The 22,600-nt window shown below is 44.7% G+C and overlaps 1 protein-coding gene across 9 annotated transcripts in view; it reads right to left on the bottom strand.

The window, feature by feature from the left end:
• The window catches only part of LOC147624169 (isoamylase 2, chloroplastic-like), a 221,221-nt gene that overhangs the window by 65,110 nt on the left and 133,511 nt on the right, over positions 1–22,600 (bottom strand). For all 9 annotated transcript variants that reach the window (XR_015269057.1, XR_015269058.1, XR_015269056.1 and 6 more), the window contains exons 4-11: positions 14,773–14,846; positions 14,537–14,683; positions 14,180–14,348; positions 6,417–6,518; positions 5,976–6,072; positions 5,616–5,700; positions 5,347–5,483; positions 5,027–5,096 (exon numbers count right to left, since the gene is read on the bottom strand). Coding sequence is in view for 6 of the 9 variants with exons in the window: in XM_086819095.1 (XP_086675221.1) it covers positions 5,027–5,096; positions 5,347–5,483; positions 5,616–5,700; positions 5,976–6,072; positions 6,417–6,518; positions 14,180–14,348; positions 14,537–14,683; positions 14,773–14,846 (881 nt within the window). In the remaining 3 variants the exon portion in view is untranslated. The remainder of the gene's footprint in view (positions 1–5,026; positions 5,097–5,346; positions 5,484–5,615; positions 5,701–5,975; positions 6,073–6,416; positions 6,519–14,179; positions 14,349–14,536; positions 14,684–14,772; positions 14,847–22,600) is intronic.

Genomic DNA, 22,600 nt, shown 5'->3' with positions numbered 1-22,600 from the left:
CCATGCTGTAGGCGGCGGATAGCTTCCTGTACCATCGAGTGGGTAAAGAAGCTAGCTGTGGTAGGTGGAGGCTCCTGTGGCTGAGGTATAGGTGGCTGCTGTGGGGCGTGGTATAGGCCCTCTGCATATGTGTGCCATGTCTGTGGGTCTGCAATAGGTGTCGGTGTCCGGGGCTCTCTGAAGTGCTGCCATGAGACAGGGCTATCTCTACTCATGAAGAAATGAAAGATCTCTAGCTCCTGTATCTCTGCGAAGGCCCGCCTTTTGCGGCGAGTAAGTCTCCTCATCTCTCTCCTCGACTCCTGCTCTGTGATGGTTCCCAAGGCTCTCTGTATGCGGAGTCGTGAGTATAGGGCTCTGCACTCGTCATCATACCATCTGTTCTGGGGCATAGTCCCAGGTCTCGCAAGCTCTCCTGAGTGTACACGATGTGGGAAGCTCTGTAATGCAGCCGTGTGTAGGAGTGATGCGAGCTGGGCTGTAATGGTATCCATAGATGCCAGGGGATCCATGAGTAGGAGCCCATCCTCTACTCTGCCAGTGTATATGTCTGCCATGTCATGTGTGAAGTAGATGGTAGTGTGTGGCGTCGGTATGTAGGGGGCTGGTGATACTGGTGATCCGGCTAGTGAAAATGCCAAGTATGTATGATCTGCCCCAATAGGACGAGGTGGAATGGAGAATGAGGTGACAAGCTGTGATGCCTCCAAAGACCCCATAATGTAGTCTACCACCGTGCCTCCGGTCCGTGTATGACCCCCATGTGGGAAGCATGTCAGCCCTCCTGATCGCGGCCACTGTAGCATCCCGTTATAAATAACGAGACGATGCCTGGCTCCCAACTCTAGTAAGTGGTCTCCATAATGTCCTCTGTCTGGTCCAGTGTCCTTTGATGCCCGACTAGCCCCTATCTCCTCTGGATCCACAGGGTGGAGGATCTCCATGTCATCATAGTCATACACCTCACACTGTCTGCTCTGTGTGTGGGCATTGAAGTCGCCCGTAAGAAATACTTCCCCTAGTGTAGAATAATGCATAATCTCCTCTGACAGACAAGTGTATGGCGAGGCTCCTATCTCCTCCTCCTGTGGCATGTCCTCTGTAATGACATAGGAGGATCCTGATGGAGAAAAGTAACATAGAGCTATGTATATAACCCTGTCCTGTGAGAGCTGTAAGCTGATCCACATGTATCTGGCCTCTGGATCCTGTGCTACCACTCTCAGTCTCCCCTGTAGCTCTCGTCTGAATAGGACTGCTACTCCCCCCGACCCTCTCGAGGTACCCTGGCGTGTGGTCCTCCTGTATGCTGACTCCCACTGGAATCCCTCTACTCGAGGTAGCCCTCTCTCTGGGCTCTGATGTGTCTCTGTCAGAAGTATGATGTCTCTCCCCACCATAACATGCTCCAGTCGTCCAGGCTGCACCCATAGTGAACCATTACAGTTCCATACTGCTATGTGTATCTCTGTCAGTGGCCTGGTCTGTGTCCCATAGGCCCCAAACCGCTAATCCATGGGCCGGCCATCAATGATGACCCGACCATCTCGATAGAAGGCCTTCTTGCCTTCTCTCCTCGCGTGTAAGACTCGTGGCATGCAAGTTCTCCTATGCTCAAGCTGCATCCTCGTGAGATCATCATCCAAGAAAACCGGAGCTCCCTCTAAACCCCGTAGTATAACCCTCTTCCTCATGAAGGTGACCCTCTCCGTCTCTCCTGCAAACTGTAGGATGAGGGCTCGCTTGCGTGTTGAGTCTTTCCCGGCTCTCCATGCTTTGGTGAAGGGGAGAGGGTGCTCTTCCTTGTAGCCGAGCTTCATGCATAGAAGCTGTCCATCTTTCTCGGGAGTGGAGTCGGGTGTCTCGGCTATACCTGTGACTCGAATGTTGAGGCGGCGGGCATGCCTCATCTTCTCCTCCTCAATGGTGGTGTGAATGATTTGGTTTTCTTCCCTTTGAGTTTCCTCTCTCACTTCTTTACGGATGTTCTTCTTCACCACCTCGACCCATCCTGACTGCTTGGCTTCGAGCTTTCCTTCCATGTCCTTTGTGATCTCCTTGGAGATCTCTTCTTTGATGGCCGTGAGAGTGTTGTCATTGATCTCCCCTTCTTCCTTCTCAGCATTCTTGATGGCTACCATTTCCACTTTCAATGCACTCACCTCCTCCTTGAGTGCCGTGTTCTCTTGTTCGAGGTTCGTGACCCGTGCTTCGAGAGCTATGATGTGCTTGTGTAGTTTGTTTTCCACCTCATTGAGGTTGGAATCGGATGTCTTCTTGTTCTCCTTGATTAATGCCTTCATTGCCATCTCGAGGGCCTCGAGTTTCTCTTGGAGACTCGGGGCCATTCCTCCAAATCACTCTGCAGTCCTTCCCACAGGCAGGGAGGAGAGAGAGAGAGAGAGAGTTATGTTTCTACCTTGGGGGCCTGAGCAAGGGTGGGTGGGGAAAGGGGTCACAACGGCGAAAATGGCGAAATGCGAACTGTGGCGAACTGGCAGGGGCAGAGAGGCGAAAATGGCGAAATGCGGGCAGAGAGGCGAAAATGCCGAAATGCGAACTGTGGCGAACTGGCGGGGGCAGAGAGGCGACAGAAAGGCGAAAATGGCGAAATGCGAACTGTGGCGAACTGGCAGGGGCAGAGAGGCGAACTGACGGGCAGAGAGAGAGCCATTCAACTAGCATCAATATTAAAATCCAATTGCCTTTGACAAAGTCATGTTATCTAGGTTGAGTGATCCTAAAATCTTGTGCACATGATGGTGGGCAGTCTATTGATTCGTGCAGGGCTGTTTATAAACTTCAAGAAATCAAAATTGTTGCCTTTAAAGGAAGAAGATTGGCACATTATTTTATGGACTCAGCAAGTTCTCCCACCCACTCAAATTGTCAAACATTCGAGATATCCATTGAATTAGAATGTCTTTCACTGGGATACTACTAAATGGGTGATGCAAAAAACAAAAACAAAGCTAGATTATGGGAAATTGTCTACATGGCCGCTTCATGTCACGCTTCGCATTGAACAATCTATTCTCATGGCATACATCCAGTTTTTCTTCCCACTGTTGATATGCTCAAGAAAGCAAATTTCTTCTTTCATGTCCCAGACAATGGAAGTAGTATAGAGTCAAAAGAACACAAAAAATCACTAAGGCTGCCAAGGTATCAGAAGGTTTGCTCAGCTAAAATGTATGGAGGACTGAATGTCCTAAATATTAATTATCATGTGTCGACAAGAAAAGCAACAATGTTACATACTTTCCTGCCTCAGGAACAACCTTGGATGCTCATGGTAACTGAAATGTGTAAAAAAATTTAAGGCATCTTCCTTTGGTAAATGGTAACTACAATACTACGACATAGTTTTTGGGCATGTGCAAGGCAAGATTCCCATACATGAGCAAATTGATTGTTGATTGAAAAGAAGTGCTGCAATACTTACATTGGTTTGGGAGACCTCCACAAATAGGAAATTCTCTAAGACGAGAGAATATACATTGGAGTAAAGTCTTTATTGCTCCATTGGCGATTACAACACCTAGAAGAGCTTATTTTCTATCTACTAAAGGTATGTGCAAGATATGATATCTCGTGATGGAAGGGTCTAGTCATTTTCACAGGCACAAATAAGATGGGGATTGGGTATGCAGTATAGGCCAACATGGCAGCAAATAAACAATCAAATGCAACCCTTTCAGGATGTATTGCATGACCCTCAAGAGAATAGATTACAAGACTGGACATTGCATAGAGTAGCGCTTCATATTTCTACTACGATTCGTTTTGCTCAAATTACAACATCAAAGATTTACATATTGATCATCCATTACCCGTGTTTTTCGGAGCATGCAAATGGGATATGGCAATTAACCAAACAGAAAAATGGTGAAAGCAAAATTTGCAAGCGGTATGGAGTAGTAAACTTCCCCTTAAAAAGAGACTATTCCTATGGAGATGTATTGCAGGGTACTCCCTGTTGGCACATATTTGGCAAAAAAGGAAAAAAAATTGCTACTACTAAATGCGTACGGTACGTGTGCTTGAATGAGACTATTCCACACTTTTTATGGAATTGCACAGATACTAAGGAGTTCTTACATCGCCTATTACTATGTTTAACTACCACATTTTTGAGTGTATATTTTTCTTGATCTTTGGCAAACTAGCGAGGAACTTGACAGACAAAGCTCCTTTCTTTGCATGGACAAGGTTTTGGGCACTTTAGACAGTATGGATTGGTCGGAATCGATTGGTTTTTCAGTCACCTGAGATTGACAAGTATTACTACTTTTGTCGATCTTTACGTGATTGTGTTCAGCTACAGCAGCTAGACCACTTGCAGCATCTGGACTTGTTTTTCCATCGCTTTTAGTTGTACATTGTATCATCTTGGGGGCTCTTCTCTTTAAACAGAAAGGAATAGAAAGTATGGTTTAACAAAAAAAGTGTGTTGCTACATTTGTCTCCACTCCAACAATTGGTATCGAGCAGGTTATCTTGGCTCTCACCTCTATTTTTCTCTCGTCATCACCTCCTCAAAAAATAATGCCTACTTATTATCAGCTAGGACATTTTCATTAGTGTTAGGAACAGTAAACTTAAGGTTCATTCCTAAAGGTTAAATAAGGTGATAAGAATAAAGAAGAGATAGTACGTGTGAGTATTTTGTGTGGATAGCCAAAATAGCAAAACCCTTCACACTCTGTATGAGGGTTATTTAAGCGAGCCCAAGCAATATGTAATTCACGTTCTTCTCTTTGTGATGATGCAAGATTATGAATGCCAATTGTTCAATTAATAGCTTAATTACTGGATAAATTTCATCAAAGAAGGTGAGAGGAAGGCTCATACGGCTGGAGGGCAGGGAAGGTGGGAGAGAGGCGAAGGGGTTGCTAGCAACAACCACGTCAACAATTTATTTCAACAAGATGCATGCATTCCAGACAAATCTTCCAATACATGGAACATATGATTTCCATCTTACAAGTGCCATTTTTAACATTCAATTTCAACCGGGATGTACCTGAAAGGATAGAAAAAACCTCTTTCCTTTTGAAAAGCAAATATTGGCTGCAGAATGATGGAGTTTACACCTTCAATTAACCAAAAAGAAAAAGATAAGCTAGTTTTCAGGATGATTTAAAACTAAATAGAGATAATTCCTCCTTTGAACAAAAATCTTGGGAGTTTCCTTTTGTTGATAATTTTTTCCCTAAGCTAAGGTGCCAGGGTCCAAACCTGGGACCTGTCATTTAGCAGGCGGTGTCGCAACCACCACTCTGGCTAGCTACTCACAAGTTTTTAACGTCATTGATCTTGCTTCCTTTACAGTAGATATCTTACCCAGAGTCTTGAAGTGTTGAATTTTTTCACTTAATCCATCAAATGTTCCCAAAACACTTTTTTCCAATCCACTGGATTTATCCACCGTGAACCCCATGACGTTTAACCGGTAGGCCACAACTTCCTCCAAAGGGATGCTAAAATTTGTATATACAAAATATCAAAATATCAAAATCTTTTTTTCTTGTGAATAAAAGAAACACAAAATAATCATAAAAGTAGTCCAAAAAAAAACATACACGATGATTTTAAAGGTGAATTACACTTACTCAGGGTGCACATCATCTTCCCACTCAAATCGTGGCTGTTTTTTTGTCAATAAACCGAGTGCTAGAGCTGGTGAAGGAAGACTATCTATAAAAAATAATACCCACAACAAGGTTGATCAATTATACTGACAAGATTTGCACAGCCTTCTCTATATCTCTATTCTCTATATTATATAAAGGAAAAGTTACACGAAACTGCCATGTGGCAAGAATTTGGAGGTTCAAGAGGGTAATTTGGAGGTTCGAGGAGAGGTAGGCTCCTATTACTCTACGAATTTGACAAATATCAAGTTGGGAATTATATACACGGGTCAGCCCACTAGTAGGAAAAAAGAGGTGATGAGAGCATATCTTTCTTACCTTGCCCAGGCAGGAATGGTGCCAAAGCTTTTGCATAAGGGTCCAAAAGAATCCGTCGTGCATGAAAACGGTTGCCTTTGTCCCAAGAACTATCACCCTAAAATATACATTTATGTTATTGTACTTGACAATATTAAGGTTATTATTTTACATTTATCCCAATGTGCCTGACATTATGGGCATATATCATATATTGCGGTGACAATATGAATTTGTGTAGTGTGCTGACATAATTAGGCATATTATCACTTTAATATATGCCTAATATATATTGTCAATATATATCTTACACAAATGTATATTATCACCATACATATGATTAACATGGTCAAGAAAGTTAAAACAAATGTACTTTTATTGCACGGTTAAAGAGTCTTCCATTGGAAGTATGCTGCTAACTATATGTGGCGCAAAATTTTCAAGCGATTTTGATATGCTTACTTTGCACCTATATCCATATCGATCAAACATGCCAATGTCATCCAGCTCTATATGCCATGTGTTTCCTGTTCGATGGATTAAACTCTGAAGCTCTAGCTCCACCTGTATATTAGAAAACCAAGACATCCTTTACAGTTTATGTTTCCAGAAGAAGTGCCTAGATATAAATCAGCATCGGCTTCCTAAAACCTATTTGCCAAGTCAGGATTTATTATTACTATTTACTTCCAAAACATTTCTCTTATCATAAGAATATGGAAACCAGGAACAGCTTACTTATGAGAAAATAAAACATATATCTCACTTACACAAGCACACTGACAGCTACACGCTGACAACTATTGTGTAAGTCATAATAACCAAACACACATGACCCAAGGCGCTTGTAGATGCAAGAGGTACTTTGCTGTGCCTCTAACCATACAGAAATCTTCCCATTCGCCTCAGGAATGATTATCTTTTTTTTCTTTTTTCCGACTGGCCTTTGGTCCAAGATCCTCCCATAGTTACTGTTTTTTCACTGCCCGTAGGCGCCTGGGTTCTGAACCCAGGACCTCTTGGTCCTAGGCAAACACCTTCACCCCTCGAGCTATCACCTCATTGGCTCAGGAATGATTATCTTAATTAGAATATCTGCAATCTTGCTTTATCTTCTTTTTTAAATGATAGTAACACTACAAATATGAAATCAACCCTGGGATTTTAAAAATTTGCAAAGTTCCATTAGATCTTGAGAACCTCAACAGTTGAATTAAAAGAAAAGGTGGCAGAGAAAAAAAAATCTCAGCAAAATAGAAGTTTGGTGATTAAAAAAGCAACAGTTTGAAGCACAAGAAAAGAGCCTTGAAATAGAAAAGGATTTTCCCATAGAGGCCACATAGAAACAATCTCTTGAATGTGTTCAAAAATTACACCTGACCAGTGACAGTCATGATCAATCTGCATCATCATGGGGTTGGTGATGTGCACCATAGTCTGTTCCCTTGCAATTATGCACAGTACGGACATCATAACAGCTTATCAAAATAGAAAAGCTAATCAGCGTCAAAGGCCCTCGATCAATGTAGTCAAGAACAATATCCCTTGAGATAGTGTGATTTGAGCTGGTGCTCCTCTACTAGAGTTGCATGGTTTCTCTCAGTCAAGACGACCGTAACATTGGCAGTAGTGATTCTTCTTTGGTGCTCCTCTACTAGAGCTGCACACTCACTCTCTGTCACGGTGATGCAGTAGCATAGGCAGCTGATGCTGTCTCCTTTGGTGGATCCGAATACAGAATCTCCCTATATCTGCCAAAGAGGTCTGAGGTCCTCTCTCCGAAGCAATATCTAAACTTATTCTGGTGATGAGAAGTGCTTGAGCCTCCCTCCCCTGTGCGAGCATGTCACACACCCCAACACCCCCCACCCCTCCTCCTCGTCCTTGCCTTGTCACCCCCCCTCCCTGTGCAGCCTGTTCTCCCCACCTGAGAGAGCCTTCCGCCTGCCCCATCACCTTCCGCCCCCGCTTCCTGTGTGAAAACAGCTTTTTGTCCAGCCCTGGGACAGCAGCCCTCTCTGCTACATTCAGTACATCAGGGTTACATATCTGTTCATGGGACAGCAGCCCTCTCTACTACATAGATTACATCAGCGTTACATATCTGATCATGGGACAGCAGCCCTCTCTACTACAATAGAGCATATCAGCGTTTTATCTTCAGCTCATGGGACGGCAGCCCTCTCTGCTACATAGAGCACTTCAGCATTTTTCCTCGGCTCTCACCATCGGGACAGCAGCCCACTCTCTGCTACATCACACCATCAGGACGGCAGCCCACTCTCTGCTTATCTTCACCATCGGCACCACTCGGGACGGCAGCCCTCTCTGCTCTTCACCCCTCAAGTACGCAGCACCCTTGTCACCAGAGCCTGCACCCTTCAGGTACGCAGCACTCTTGTCACCAGAGCTTGCACCACTACAACACTCGGGACGGAAGCCCTCTCTGCTCTTCATCTACCACCTCAGGTACTGCACCACCCTTGTCACCAGAGCCTGCATCACCTCATCTTCCACTGCCACTATGACCTCACAGTGCCTCGACCACCTCTCGGAGTGCTTTGCCTCACATCGACGCGAGCCTTCCTCATCGACCGTGCTTCAGCCCCGACATCATCTCTGCTTCTACACTGGTCTTTCTACTCAAAGTCACCTCACATCAGAGGGCTCTTGTACATATGTTCATTCACCAGTATATATAGACTCACTCACCTATTTCATGTTGTGTGGTTTTGCTCTGATCTCTCGTACATCTGGTCCTTTCCTCTTGCAGTCACACTTCCCTCCTTCCTTAGATTGCGTGGGTTATCCTTAGATTGCATACATAGGGATGTAGGAGGCACTCTGGAAGAAGGAAAGCTAAAGGCGTGAGGGTTAAAATGGGGAAAAGTGTGAGTAAAAAAAAGCATCAGTGGGGTTTTTTTGTGTTAAAGCAAGAAGGGGATTTATCTCAAGCCCTAGCTTTTATGGAAAGCACAAAACTAAAGCAAGGGTGTTTTTTAACTCACTTCCCCTATAAATTCAGCCTCTCCCAACTTTTACTTGATCCAAAGCATGGGCCCTTGCCAAATAAGCTCGAGCATCCCCCCAAGTGTGCACCTTCTATATTCGCCTCTCTTCCCCTTCCTCCTTCACTAAGGCTCTCTGTAGCTCCTCACGAAGGACTCCCCACCAAGAGCGGCACTGCGGGCCACCCAATCCTTGAATGTTCCAAGAGGACATCTGCATCAAAGGGGTCTAGTAAGGTGAGATCTGTCTAAGCTGCCCTCAACCCTGTGAGACTTGGTCGAGGGTTTGAATGGCGAGTAGTCTAAGATTGTCCTAGTGCGTAGACGTCTGAGGAGTTCTTTGATCCTATGCTCCATGTGGGCCCATTCGGCTCTGGCTCGCCCATATGCATATCTGGGCTCCAGCTATCACAATATAGGTATCTGTAGGAGGGGGGGAGGGGGACTGCCACCATCGATACATGAACGTCGACGAAAAGGATCACCTCCAAACTCAAGTAGGGGCAGGTGGGACTGCCTCTCCAGATGAGTGATCCTAAGATAAATGCTCGAAACGGTTTTGACACATAATCCACTGAGAAAGAGTTGTATTAACGTCTTCAAAAGGCCAAAATGACCTATGAGACCAAAAGGTTACATCATATCCATGAGGTACATCATCCTGGGTACAAAATGGTAATATAGAAAGATAACAAAATCTAGAACTATAAAATCTGATCTCGGTACATGAGCAAAGAGCTCTCATATCACCCTAAAACATCCCTCATGGGCCACTGTGACATGGTGCTCAAGGTGGTAAAACTGAGCTGGCGCGAGAAGGTCCTAAGACGATGATGGGAGATGATGGCTCAGATCCTCCTGTGGGGTAGCGTGGTCGTGGGCGAGGACCATGGGGTTTGGGGCATCGAGCTCTGCATAACTCACTGGCTTTGTCGAGTGTCACACCTCTGGGCAGAACTCCTGCACTAGCTTGTGGTCCGGGTATGATAGGTGGATCGGCCCTCGGAGTGCTGGTATGGAAGAAGTCGGTGAGATGGTCCTCTAGCAAGTACAGTTGATCTGGATCTCACTAAGGATTCCCTATGTCTACGGAGCTCTAGAAGAAAAAGTCCCAAGGCATCTCTGATCCGGGAAGTCCATGATCTTGGAAAGTGGTCCGGACCCAGCTCAGAAGAGGCAGTGGAACCTGCCCCGAATCTCATAGTATACAGGGCATCCGCATATGTAATGATCCTCTATCTCGGGCTCTGTGTGACAGAGCTGCCATATCCTGTCCTCTGGTGCGGCCGCCCTAGGCCCATATCTGGCAAGTCCCACTCTCAGCTAGGGGCGGATGATGAAACCATCCTCTGTCAAGCATAGGAGGTGATCTCTGTAGAAGGCCATCTTCATCCCCAGTGGACGACTAGGTGAACTCCATGTACTCTAAGTATCTAGTCTAACAATGTCCTTCCTGATAACCCTGTTCCGCTCTGTGCGGCTGAGAGAAAATGACGGGGCCTCTATGCTGTACTGGAACGGGGGGAGTGCCTCCATTTGCGTACTGTGCATGCCAAACCAAGTACCTACTTGTGCATACCACAACCCTGTATCTCCCTCTTGTGTTAGCTGTCTCGAGGACTCCAGGGCTAGCCGGGGGTATCTATCTAGTAGAAGCTCCCATAGCCTATGCCAGTATGTCACTGTCTAGAATAGAGCCTCTATCACTCTCGGTGTAGCCCCCATCTCTGCCCGCATAATCTCATGTGGCACTGATGGCTTACTCCTAATCATGCACGAGATCATCGCCACTAGGGGCCTCTCCATCGGCTTCCACCCACCATATAACTCCTTTGTATCTGTCTCGGCCGGCTCTCTCCTCTGTCTCCTCCTGAGAGAGAGAAATAAAGAAAGAAAGAAAGTTGTATTAACGTCTACAAGAGGCCAAAATGACCTATGAGACCAAAAGGTTACATCATGTCCATGAAATACATCATAGGTACTAAAAATAACAATCAGACAAAGTAATAAGAGCTGAAATGTCAGATCTGATCCCAAAACAAAAAGTGTCCAGCTTTTATATCACCCTAAAATATCCCGCATAGGATATTGCAACATGGCACCCAATGTAGTAAAGCAGGGCCGGCAGGAGAAAGTCCTGTGGTGTGTGAGTGGGCGGGGACTACGAGGTCAAGGGCACCAGGCTCTGCATAGCTCAATGGCTGTGTCTAGCGTCACTCCTCTCAGCCGAGCTCCCGCATCACCCTAAAGGTCGGGTGTAGTAGGTGAATTTGCCCTCGTCACTCTGGTCTGGAAGAAGTCGGTGAGAGCTCTCTGTATTGGTCCTCTGACAAGTACCGCTGGTCTAGGCCACAAAAGGGACTCCCTGTGTCTACGAAGCTCTTGGGGAAAAAGTCAGAAGCATCTCTCGTCTGGGAAATCCATGATCCTCAAAAGTGGTCCACATCCATCTCAAAAGTGGCAGTGGGACCTCCCCCTAATCTCATAGTTTACTGGGCATCTGCATACATAGTGGGCCTCTGTCTCAACCTCTATGTGACAAAGCTAACATATCATGTCCTTGGTGTAGTTTCCCTCGGCCCATATCTAGTTGTCTCCACTCTCAACTGATGGGATGAGGTGCAAATCTGTCCAATCGCACATCGCACCCCGAATGACAGATGTGTGTCCATGTAGTGCGGGCGTGTGATGAAGCCGTCCTTTGTCAAGCGAAGAAAATGGTCCCTGTAAAAGGCCATCTTGGTCATAAGGGGCTGGACGGGTGGGTGCCAAGTCCTCTGAGTAACCTGCCTCACGATGTTCTTCCTGATGACCGTGTGCAGCTCTGTGCTGTTGAGAGCAAAGGATGGTGCCTCTATGCTATACTGGAACCGAGGGAGTGCCTCCATCTACATGCTATGCATACCAAACCAAGTGCTCACCTGACCATACCAACACTGCGTGTCTCCGTCTAGTGCCAGTTGTATCGAGGACTCTAGGGCAAGCCTGCATCTGTCTAGTGGCAGCTGCCATAATCTGTGCCAGTATGTCACTGTCTGGAAAATAGCCTCTATCACAATCGGTGCAGCCCCTATCTCTGCCCGCACAATCTCGTGTGGCACTGATTGCTTACTTCTAATCATGCGTGAGATCATCATCACTAGCAGCCTCTCCATCGGCTTCCACCCATCATATACATCCTCCGTGTCTGTCTCAGCTGGCTCCTCCCTCTATCTCCTCCTGTGGTATAAACTAGGACACCAGATAGGAGCTCCATACAGTAGTGCACGTGCGACTAGTGTGTCAAATAGGCAAAGCTTCATCCTCGGCTCCTCCTGAAACTGTATTTGTGAGCACTACCTCTCAAGTGAGCCCAAGGCTGCATAGCCGCGCATCAATCAGGTTTCGGCTACCATCTACATAGAGAAACACGGTCTGGTAAAAGTGATCCCAAGGTATACATAAGAGGTCACATGCTCCACTGGCTCCCCACTATATGTAAACTATTGTGCAAATCTGTGTATCCACTGCAAGGAGGTATTAAAGATCATAACCTTGGTCTTCCCAAGGTTTACGGTGAGGTCCCGATCCTCAAAAAAGGCCTGTAATGCATCCAAGTGTCTCTGCAGCCCCTCTGTTGAGTCAGAAATGAGGACACTGTCATCTGCATACAATAGAATGGGTATCAAAACTCCTGCCAAAAGTGCTCCTGTTTCACCCCGATAGTGCTATGTATGTCCTCTGATTCCTCCCCCCCCCCCCCCCCCCCCCCCCCCCCCCCGGCGGGGCCCGCGCTCTGCCATTGACAGAATCATAGAGTGTGAGGATCCCCCAAAGCATCTCTGTCGGTACTCCCATGTCCTGCAGTCTCCTCATCAATCTGACCCGTGGGACTATGTCAAAAGCATTGCGGAAATCCACAAAGTAGCAGTATATCTGGTGCCCATGTGCTCTCCCCTCCTCAATGATACCCCGTGATGTGAAGATGTGGTCCAGTGTGGAGTGCTCTCTCCGGAAACCTGCCTGCCCTGGTGCTCCTCCGGCCATCTGCTGAGCTCATGCTCCAAGATCGACCATAAATCTTGGCCAATGTGTGACCAATCATAATAGTCCTGTAGTTACCGGGATCCATGGGGTCACCTGCTTTCAGAATCGGCACAATGATATTAGAAGACCAACTGGCAGGGAAACCCTCGCATAGGGCCCTGTTAAACATATGAACCAGAAGTGGATCCAATACATCCCTCGCATGTGAGAAGTGCTCAGCAATCAGCCCATCATGATCCTGTGCCTACTAAAGACCCACAAGGTCTACGAGAGCAAAATGTAGTGCATATGTTCCGTGTGGAGTCATAAAACATGGAAAAGGAAAAAGCCTGTGTGTCTAAAGAAACAGGGCCCATGTACTGCATGAACCCTGATGTACAAAGAGACATGTATGCACTATCGTATATCATCCTCCCCTACAACTGGATACATAGACTAAATGTCAGCCTCCCATGGCAGTGTCATTTTATCGCACTGGAGGATGTCCAGGATCTGAAGCTTCCAAGAAGAAAGCCTGAATCACTTGGGATGGGGGCATCTGCGTGAGGTGGTGTGGCGTGGGTCGGTTTAGTTAGGGACGGGCAATGTAGATCTGTGGACCACAATGGTGTGGAGAATATGTGACGGGGGGTTTGGTGACCAGGGTACAAGCAGTGTGGAGACTAGCGACTGGGCAATGTAGAGCAATGTGGGTGTGAGGGTGTAGAGCTAGGGGGTGTGGCCAGGGTTAGGATGGTGTGGGTGGGGCGGTGTAGAGCTAGGCAGGGTGAGTAGGCGGTGTAGGTGAGGTAGCCGGGCGGTGTAGAAGGGGGGGACCGCCTGAGAACTCGGGACTGTGCTCTCCTTCTGAGAACTCCACGTGTGCACAGGGTCAACACGCTCTGGGCACAAAAGAAATTTGAAAAAAAAAATATTAATCTCTTAAAAAAAGACCACAAGGGTTTATATGCACAATGGCATATGACATGAAAACAAGAAAACCAAAAACTGACGACTACACACAAAAAAGTAGCCATAAAAAGAGTGCAAAATTTAGGCCCAAAGTGTGACATGGGTAAGGAGTATCTTCACGTATTCTCTGATCATAAACCTCGAACCTCCTAATTGAGAAAGTGGCCAGTAACATCTCCTAGATATGATATATGAAGACCTACATGCTAAGCTAATGTATGCACTCAATCAAAAACTTACTGAGGGTTGTGTACTCCCAGCATTATACAAGCACAGAATCACCTCCGCAGCATGTTTTGAGTAAAGTGCAAAATTGATAGATCCATTACTTTGCACCACTGTCCCCAAGGGATCAGGCCGTCCCCTTCCACAACCCACCGGGAAAACAAAGTTTGAGTCGGATGCCTCCCTGTAAAACTCAATCCATGAATGCTAAATCCAAAAACCTCAACACATATTACATAACAACATGTCACAAAACCTTGCCGAAGTACATTCCTACAAACTTCATCATTTCAACATTTGCTAAACAACTCCAATCTGGAACCTGAGACTTTTATTTCAATCTGGAAAGGGCACGAGTACAAATCATGGAACCTTGTCCAGACGTCTTGTGATGTGCAGTCTGATAATTGAGAAAGCGAGAAACTGATAAAAAGTGGTGCATAATTTGATCCCAGCTCAAACTCCAAGCTGTGCACACCAGACTCCACCTCCTTAAATGGAGTTTGAAGTGACTTAGCTCTGCAAAATTACTTACAAAATTAAAAGCCACCATATATGTAAGGTTACTTTGCCATCTACAGCAATTGCATAAATACAGGTCCTCTTACACTTTTGTTGTCCCTGCCGGCATGTCTTTCAAGTCAAGAACCCCCCAATTTGAAGAGATTGACCGGAAAATGGCCTGAATAAAACAAGCCAAATATGTAAAAGGGAAAGTCTTTCAGTCTTACCCACATAAAAAGCAGTTCGTAAAGCTGCAAACTATCGACTTTTGCTCACATACCATAGACTAAATACTTAAAATCACAACACGCATACATTAGAATGGATGTATGTTTGACAGACACATACATTTTTTTATATTATATCTGTGTTGGTAAACCAGCCTGATCAACCATGCATGAAATCACTCTAGATATTCTAACTGCCCCTTGAAGAACATACTTTAATAACTATACATATCACATGTGCTCATGAGAAATGTGGCTTCCATAAGGACATCTAAGTTCAATTTCTTTGCCATCATGGGCCCCCCAACGGAATGGTATGCAAAGCCATGATTGCTAATGATTATCACCATCCTTTTCTATTTGCGGACCTGACAGCAACAAAAGCCACGAGAGGCCGGAACCACCATAAAAAAGATGACCGGAACAGCTAGGAAACAATAACTAGAAAACACATCATAAATATGGAAGACTTGGATTTGCATGAGGGAAAAAAAGAATGTACATTGCAAGGGCACGTGTGTGTGTGCACATGCATGCATTCGTGCAAGCGTGGGTCTTCATGTACAACTCGGAACACTTCTCGGTGACAACCCTAAATCGTCACCATCTTGGCCTCTCTTGCTACTACATTAACAGACCCTCGGTGTGGTCGGCAACAATTGTGTTTGGGCAAAGTGTGTGCATGCATGCGTGTGTGTGTGTGTGTGTGTGTGTGTGTGTGTGTTCTTCATGTACGTCTCAGGATAGTGCAGGCTATTGTGATGGCTTACATACAGTTCTTTCTTCCATTGATTATGTGGAGGAAAGCTGATATAGATCGGTTTGTCTCTGGCAATGGCAATTGTGTGGAAAACTCAACATCGTAAAAAGGGTCTTCGTCTTTTGTCAATGCCAAAGATGTGTTCTCCAAAGACACATGGTGGCTTGAACATATTGAATATTCATTTTCATGTGCTTGCTCGTAAATCCACTTTGCTATTGGAATTTGTACAACAACGCCAGCCATGGGCTATTATGTTGGGTCATATGTGTATGTCTATGTCTTCACCTGCTTTTGGAAAGTGGACTGTTACGTATTGGGATGCAATTTTCAGCCATTTCAATGGAAAGATTGTCGGCTGTCCTCTTTCATCTAAGTTAATTTTTGCCTGGAAACAGATTACGCAATATCTTTTTTGGAATCCGAGGTTTAATGCGCAATCTTCTTCGCTTCGCCTTGAGAGTATTCATTGGTCGAAGGTTTTTGATGTACCACTGGCTCTACGTGAGCCTAGGAAGGCATATTTCCTTTCAAAGAAAGGAGTTTATCTTATTGATGATGTTTTGGATGCTGCTGGCCATGTGCTTTCTTTTGTGGTTGCCGCCAGGAAATTTGGTCTGGGGATGCATTATAGATCAATCTGGCAGCTTATTCGAGAGCTTCTTGCTCCTTTTGAACCAATTGCAGATTTGGATCGTTCTGATCGTTTGGTTGATTGGAGCCTTAAAAGAGAACAACCTGCACGAGGCCCTTTATCAATGGCTAAACTTTCGGTTCATTCGATATATCATTTCTTGTTGCCTGCCTCTTGGGTTCAAGAACATGCAAATCAGATTTGGCATCTTCATAAAAGCCAAGCTTGGTGGAAACAGCGGCTTCATTCTCTTTGGAAATGCAGTCTACCTTTGAAAAGTAAACTGTTTTTATGGAGATGCTTGATTGGAGTCTTGCCAGTCGGTCTTTTCTTGGCTAGGCGACTTTTGGCACCTTCAACTTGTCATAGTTGTGGTGCTTCTCAAGAGACAGTCTTTCATCTTTTATGGAGTTGTCCTCTCACCAGGACTTTATTGGATCGGATTGCTACACGTTTGAGAGCCCGCTTCCGACAGGCACCCTTTGGGAAATACTTTTGGATCTTCGGCCTTCTCCCTTCACCCCTTAGATCCTATAAAGTCTTCTTTGATTGGGTTCGCTATTGGGCTTTATGGACTACGTGGGAGTCTCGCAACAGGATAGTTTTTGCTGGGCCTCATTTGGATGCTTACTCATTCTTCCGTTGCTCTCTTCAGCAATCTTTATATGACTGTCTCTCTCTTCATGAGATAGACTCATCTCTGTATGCTCTTTTTACAGATTGTTTTTAGATGTTCAACTATGTTCACACTGAACATAGTGAACACTCTAGTAGTTTCCCTTGTATATGGTCTTTTTGGTGGGTTTTCCTCGTTTTGAGGTTTCCCACCTGTAATTAATGACATGAAGCTTTACAAAAAAAAAAAAGTGTGTGTGTGTGTGTGTTTTGCCTGCCACAAGTTTGGGCATCTAGCCTCTGAATGCCCAATGGTTCTGCATCAGCCCCCTCCCAATGCCTTGCCGCCCCAGACACGGGAAAAGAATGAGAATTTGCAAGCTAAGACAGCAAATAAAGATGGAGCAAAGAATGCCAAACCAATCAATCAGGTGCAGTCACTTGCTGGAAAAGGAAAAGATAAAGGAAAAGAGAAGATGAAGGAATCTGCGGGGATTGATCAGGATGGTTTTCAACAACCTAAGAAGGTGGTTGTATTGAAGCAACGCCCCCTTCAATCTCGTCAATGGGATGCTTCTTCTCCCTTACCAGGACAGGCTTCTACTTCAGCTCCTGTCCTTCAAAATTGGGTGGGGGTTTTGAAGAAGGGCATCCCCATATGTGATTTAGAAGAAGGGGATAATGCTATGTCGGGTCATGATGGAATGCAGCCCATGCAGGCAGAGGCTTTGCCTCTCTGATGTCTTGTTTTTATATCTGATACTTTGCTGTATATACCTCTTTCATGCCTCAAACACTTAAGTGCTTTACCTACAATGTACAGAGCCTCTGCAATGTCTCAGAGTGGAGGCTTTTATGGAATTATGTACATAAAATGCAGCCAGATATTGTTTGTTTGCAAGAGCATAATCAACACTCCATGGTTGGTCATCATGTTTATTTTGGCGGTTATGATATATATTATGCTGGTACCACTACCTACTCGGGTGTATGCATACTGGTTAGACATGAGCTGGAGCCTCAGTTAGCCTTCAATGACAGCAGTGGGCAGATGGATGGTCATACAATGTAATGTCAATGGTGATATTCTTGAGTTTGCATCAGTCTATGCTTCCCAGACCTCTGCCATGAGGGCTTCATTATGGGATTCTTTATGCAGATATCCATGGAGATCCAATGCATTCATCTATGGAGATTTTAATAATTCCCCTCTGCCAAGAGATAACACCACTTCAAGATCTCATATGCTATCATTGGAAAGGCAAAAATGGGACAGCATGCTTCTTTCTGTGCAGGCTGAAGATTTATGAGTGCTTCTCCAAGGGTCAGTGCCTGGATATACTTTTCATCATAATGCACTTACTACATACTGGGCAAGGCTTGACAGATGGTATTTGTTTGACCCTCAACAATTTGCAGATTTTAGCCCTCATCTCCTTATAGATTTCTCATTGGGCTTGTCAGATCATGCCCCATTGTGGATGAATTTGCAGCTTGGCATGCCTCTGGATGATTTGCCACCTCTCTCCAGTAGATTATTGCATGTTAATCAGGCTTATTTCCGACATCACTATTTCCAGCAAATGATCAGACTTGCAATTCATCCCTTGCCTTTGCATGCCCAGGAGGACATGAATTATGCTTGGGACAGCTTTGTCTCTCGTATGCAGAATGTCATCAGGGAGTATGGCAACTGGCATATGACTGAATGGAGGAATGAGGTTAAATGGGCAAAAAGGACAGCACAACACTTGACTGAATTTTCTCAGTTAAGGCCTCTCTGTGATTCAGAAAAGGATTTCCTTTCACATGCTCAGTTTAAATTGACTGTTAATGATCAGAGGAAATTGCACAAATGGCAGATTAGGGCAAGAATGAAGCCCCTCATGGATAAGGGCTGCTCATCAAAAGCCTTTTTTCAGGGCTTGCATGCTACTCGAAAGAAAAACTCATGCCTAAGGGTAAGGAAGCTAGATGGCTCTTGGACGCACTCTTTCTCTGATCTCCAAGATGAATGCCAGAATTATTTCCAGAAATTATTCTCCGCTCCTAGTTCCCCATCAAATCAAATGACTGAGGCTAGGACTGAGTTTCTCCAATATGTTTCTGGAATAGTGGAAATGGATGAAGCTCTTACCTTGGAGAGACCTTTTACTGACACAGAACTTGATAATGCATTGTTCCACCTCAGCAAATACAAGTCCCCTGGCTGGGATGGCCTTACGGTGGAATTTTATATTTCTTTTTGGGATGATTTAAAAGAAGTCTTCTTGCAAATGATCAATGTTGCCTGGCAAGAAAATCAGTTGTGCCGCACTCTTGGAAGCATGGCATAGTCAAACTTGTGCCCAAAAAACATCTGTGTGACCATATGTCAGATTGGAGGCCTATTACTTTGATGCCTGTAGTTTACAAACTCATTACCAAAATTATTGTGCATAGGCTTCACAGGATACTGGATGCAGGACTTCATCCTCATCAGTATGGGTTTGTGCCGCGAAGACAAATCCATGACAATATATCCAATGCCTTGACTGCAATTGAATATGCTAAGTATTCACATCAAGATGTGCTTATATTGCAGGTGGATATTGCTAAGGCATTTGACACTGTTCAATGGGATTTTACCTCTCAAATCATGACCAAGTTAGGCTTTGGTCCCAAGATGGCAAATGCAGTTTACTGGCTTTACTCTGGCTCTACTTCTCAGTGCATTCTTGGGGGTCATCTGTCTCAGTCATGGACATTGGGTCGATCAGTTAGACAGGGCTGTCCTCTTAGTGCTCTCTTATATGCCATTGCGACCCATCCCCTTTTAATGTATCTTGATCATCTTACAAACACAGGACAGATGACTGGTCTTAAAATCCCTGGAGCTGCATCTTTTTTGGCACAAGCATATGCTGATGATTCCTTCTTTATGCCACAGAATTCTTCCCGGGAAGTTCAAATGCTTATGACCACTCTTTCATTGTATGGCTTGGCAGCGGGATTGCATGTCAATTTTGACAAATCTAAATTACTTCCCCTGAAACAATGTGACTGGCATTCTATTCTTTGGCTTGGTCAGGTGGTGCATTCCAAAGATGTAGTCAGGCATTTGGGATATCCCATAGGATGGCATATCACCAGGAAGCAGCAACTAAAATGGATCTTCCAAAGACTTCAACATAAACTGGAATACTGGAAGATTTCTACTTGGCCTCTTCATGTCAGGCTCAGAATAGTACAGTCCATTGTAATGTCCTATGTCCAGTTCTATTTGCCTTTGCTGCATTGGTCCTCCAGGGATATTTCAGCCTTTATGTCTCAAGCTATGGAGATGTTATGGAGGACAAAAACTGATGTGAAAGCATTGAGACTGATGAAGATGGAAATGGTGTGCTCTCCTAGGATGCATGGTGGACTTAATGTCCTCAATATAAGATACCATGTACTTGCAAGGAAGGCGACTATGCTGCATACTTTTTTCCGCCAACAACAGCCATGGACTTGTATGCTAGCATCCATGTGTGTCAACATGAGGACTTGTGCTTATGGTCATTGGATTACTGATCATTGGGAGGTTGTCATTGGGAGATTTGTAGGGAGGATACCTGGCTGTCCTTTCTCTACTGCTCTAATACTTGACTGGAAACAAGTACTTTCTAAGGACAAATGGGCTCCTGATAATTGCTCGGGGACAAACTCAATGAGGAAAGAAAGTATTCATTGGAGTGCCATCTTTGACATTCCACTCGCTTTACAGGAACCTGTTCGGGCATACAATCTCATATAATTGGGAATTAGATACATACATGATGTGGTAGATGATCAGGGCTATGTCTTATCTTTTCCTCAGGCCACTGCTTCGTATGCATTGGGAATGCATCATAGGTCTATATGGAAGAAAACTGCTGATTTATTACATCCTTTTCTACCTGTTCCTCCTGTGGCTGACACAGACAGCCTTACGGATTGGCAATTGCAACCCTCTGCTACATGCACTCATCCTGTTCCTCTTCCCGCCTCAACCTCCATCAAAGCTTACAGGCTTCTTCAGCCTGCTCCATGGATTCAGCAACATGCTAATTCTCTGTGGCATATAAGGAAGCCCCTCTCATGGTGTCGGAAGAATCTCGGGACGTTATGGAAGTGTAAAATGCCATTGAAACAAAGACTTTTTCTTTGGAGATGTATGACAGGCACATTGTCAGTGGGGGTCACACTTGCTAAACGTCGCATTGCACCATCCACATGTTTAAGATGTCAGGCTCCTTCAGGGACTGTTCTTCATTTGCTTTGGCACTGCCCGTGTTCTAGGATCCTCCTCAGGAGAATTTCAGATTATCTTCGGCTCCGTTTCCCGAGTCACAGATTTGGGAAACATTTCTAGCTCTTTGGCAGATTTATGAGGTCTTTGTCTCAATACTCACTATTTCTCTCTCGGGTGAGATATTGGGCTCTTTGGACAATCTGGAGTGAGCATGATTTGGCATACTTGGGTCGGCAGATTCACAAGTCATATGAATCTTTCCGAGCCTCATTGCGGCAATCCTTATATGATGCTTGCCATGAGGGTGATATGGATGCTTCTTGCATAGAGCTTTTCTTTTTATGTTTCTGATCTTTGGGATACTCTCCATTTCAGAGACCTCCCATCATGTAAATTTATGAGCATATAAATATACTGCACTGGATATTACCAAAAAAAAAAAGTGTGTGTGAGTGTGTCAATCATGGTTGCAAGGAATTATGCCATCCTCTTGGCAAGAGGGGCTCATCAAACTGGTGCCCAAAAAACATCTATGTCCAAATTTATTTGATTGGAGACCCATTACATTGATGCATAGAGACCTCCATCCAGCACAGTATGGTTTTGTTCTCAACGATAGATCATTGACAGTATCTGTAATGCCTATGTGGGAATAGAATATGCAACATATACAAAGCAAGATTTCTTATTAGTGCAAGTTGATGTAGCAAAGGCATTTGACACTATTCAATGGGATTACATTGCTGTAGTCATGACAAAGCTTGGGTTTGGGCAAAAACTATCTAATGTTATTTACTAGCTTTATGAAGACAATATGGCACGTTGTATACTGGGCAAAGGACTGTCCTCTCAAGGGGTATTGGGGAAATCTGTTAGACACAGCTGCCCCTTAAGTGCTTCATTGTATGCAATCGCCACTCGTCCTTTGCTCCTCTATATGGATAAACTCACTTATACAGGGTAGTTACACGGGTTGCAATTACCAAATGAGTGTGCTTTGGTTGCTCAAGCTTATGCTCATGACTCTTTTTTATTCCCTAAGAATACACCAAATGATCTTCAAATACTTAAGGAAGCTCTTGAGCTCTTTGGAAAAGCGGCAGGCCTATTCATAAATTTAAAAACAAAATTACGGCCATTGAAGGAGATGCATTGGCATAGCATTTTATGGCCGGGACAGATTATTTAGCCCATTGACATTGTTCGACACCTGGGATATCCACTAGGTTGGAATACTGACTGGGTCATGCAAAGACTGCAAGCCAAATTGGATTACTGGCGCTTATCTACTTGGCCTCTTCATGTGCAACTCAACATTGTGCAGTCCATTCTTATGGCTTACATGCAGTTCTTCTTGCTGCTTTTAATATGGTCAAAAAAACAGATTTCCAAATTTATGTCAAAGACCATGGAGGTCTTCTGGTGAACAAAACATCATCAG

Source organism: Cibotium barometz, chromosome 25 (assembly GCF_041138505.1).
Source record: "Cibotium barometz isolate CiBa-2024 chromosome 25, ASM4113850v1, whole genome shotgun sequence".
Taxonomy (NCBI): Eukaryota; Viridiplantae; Streptophyta; class Polypodiopsida; order Cyatheales; family Cibotiaceae; genus Cibotium; species Cibotium barometz.
This window is presented reverse-complemented; position numbering and strand designations above follow the sequence as displayed.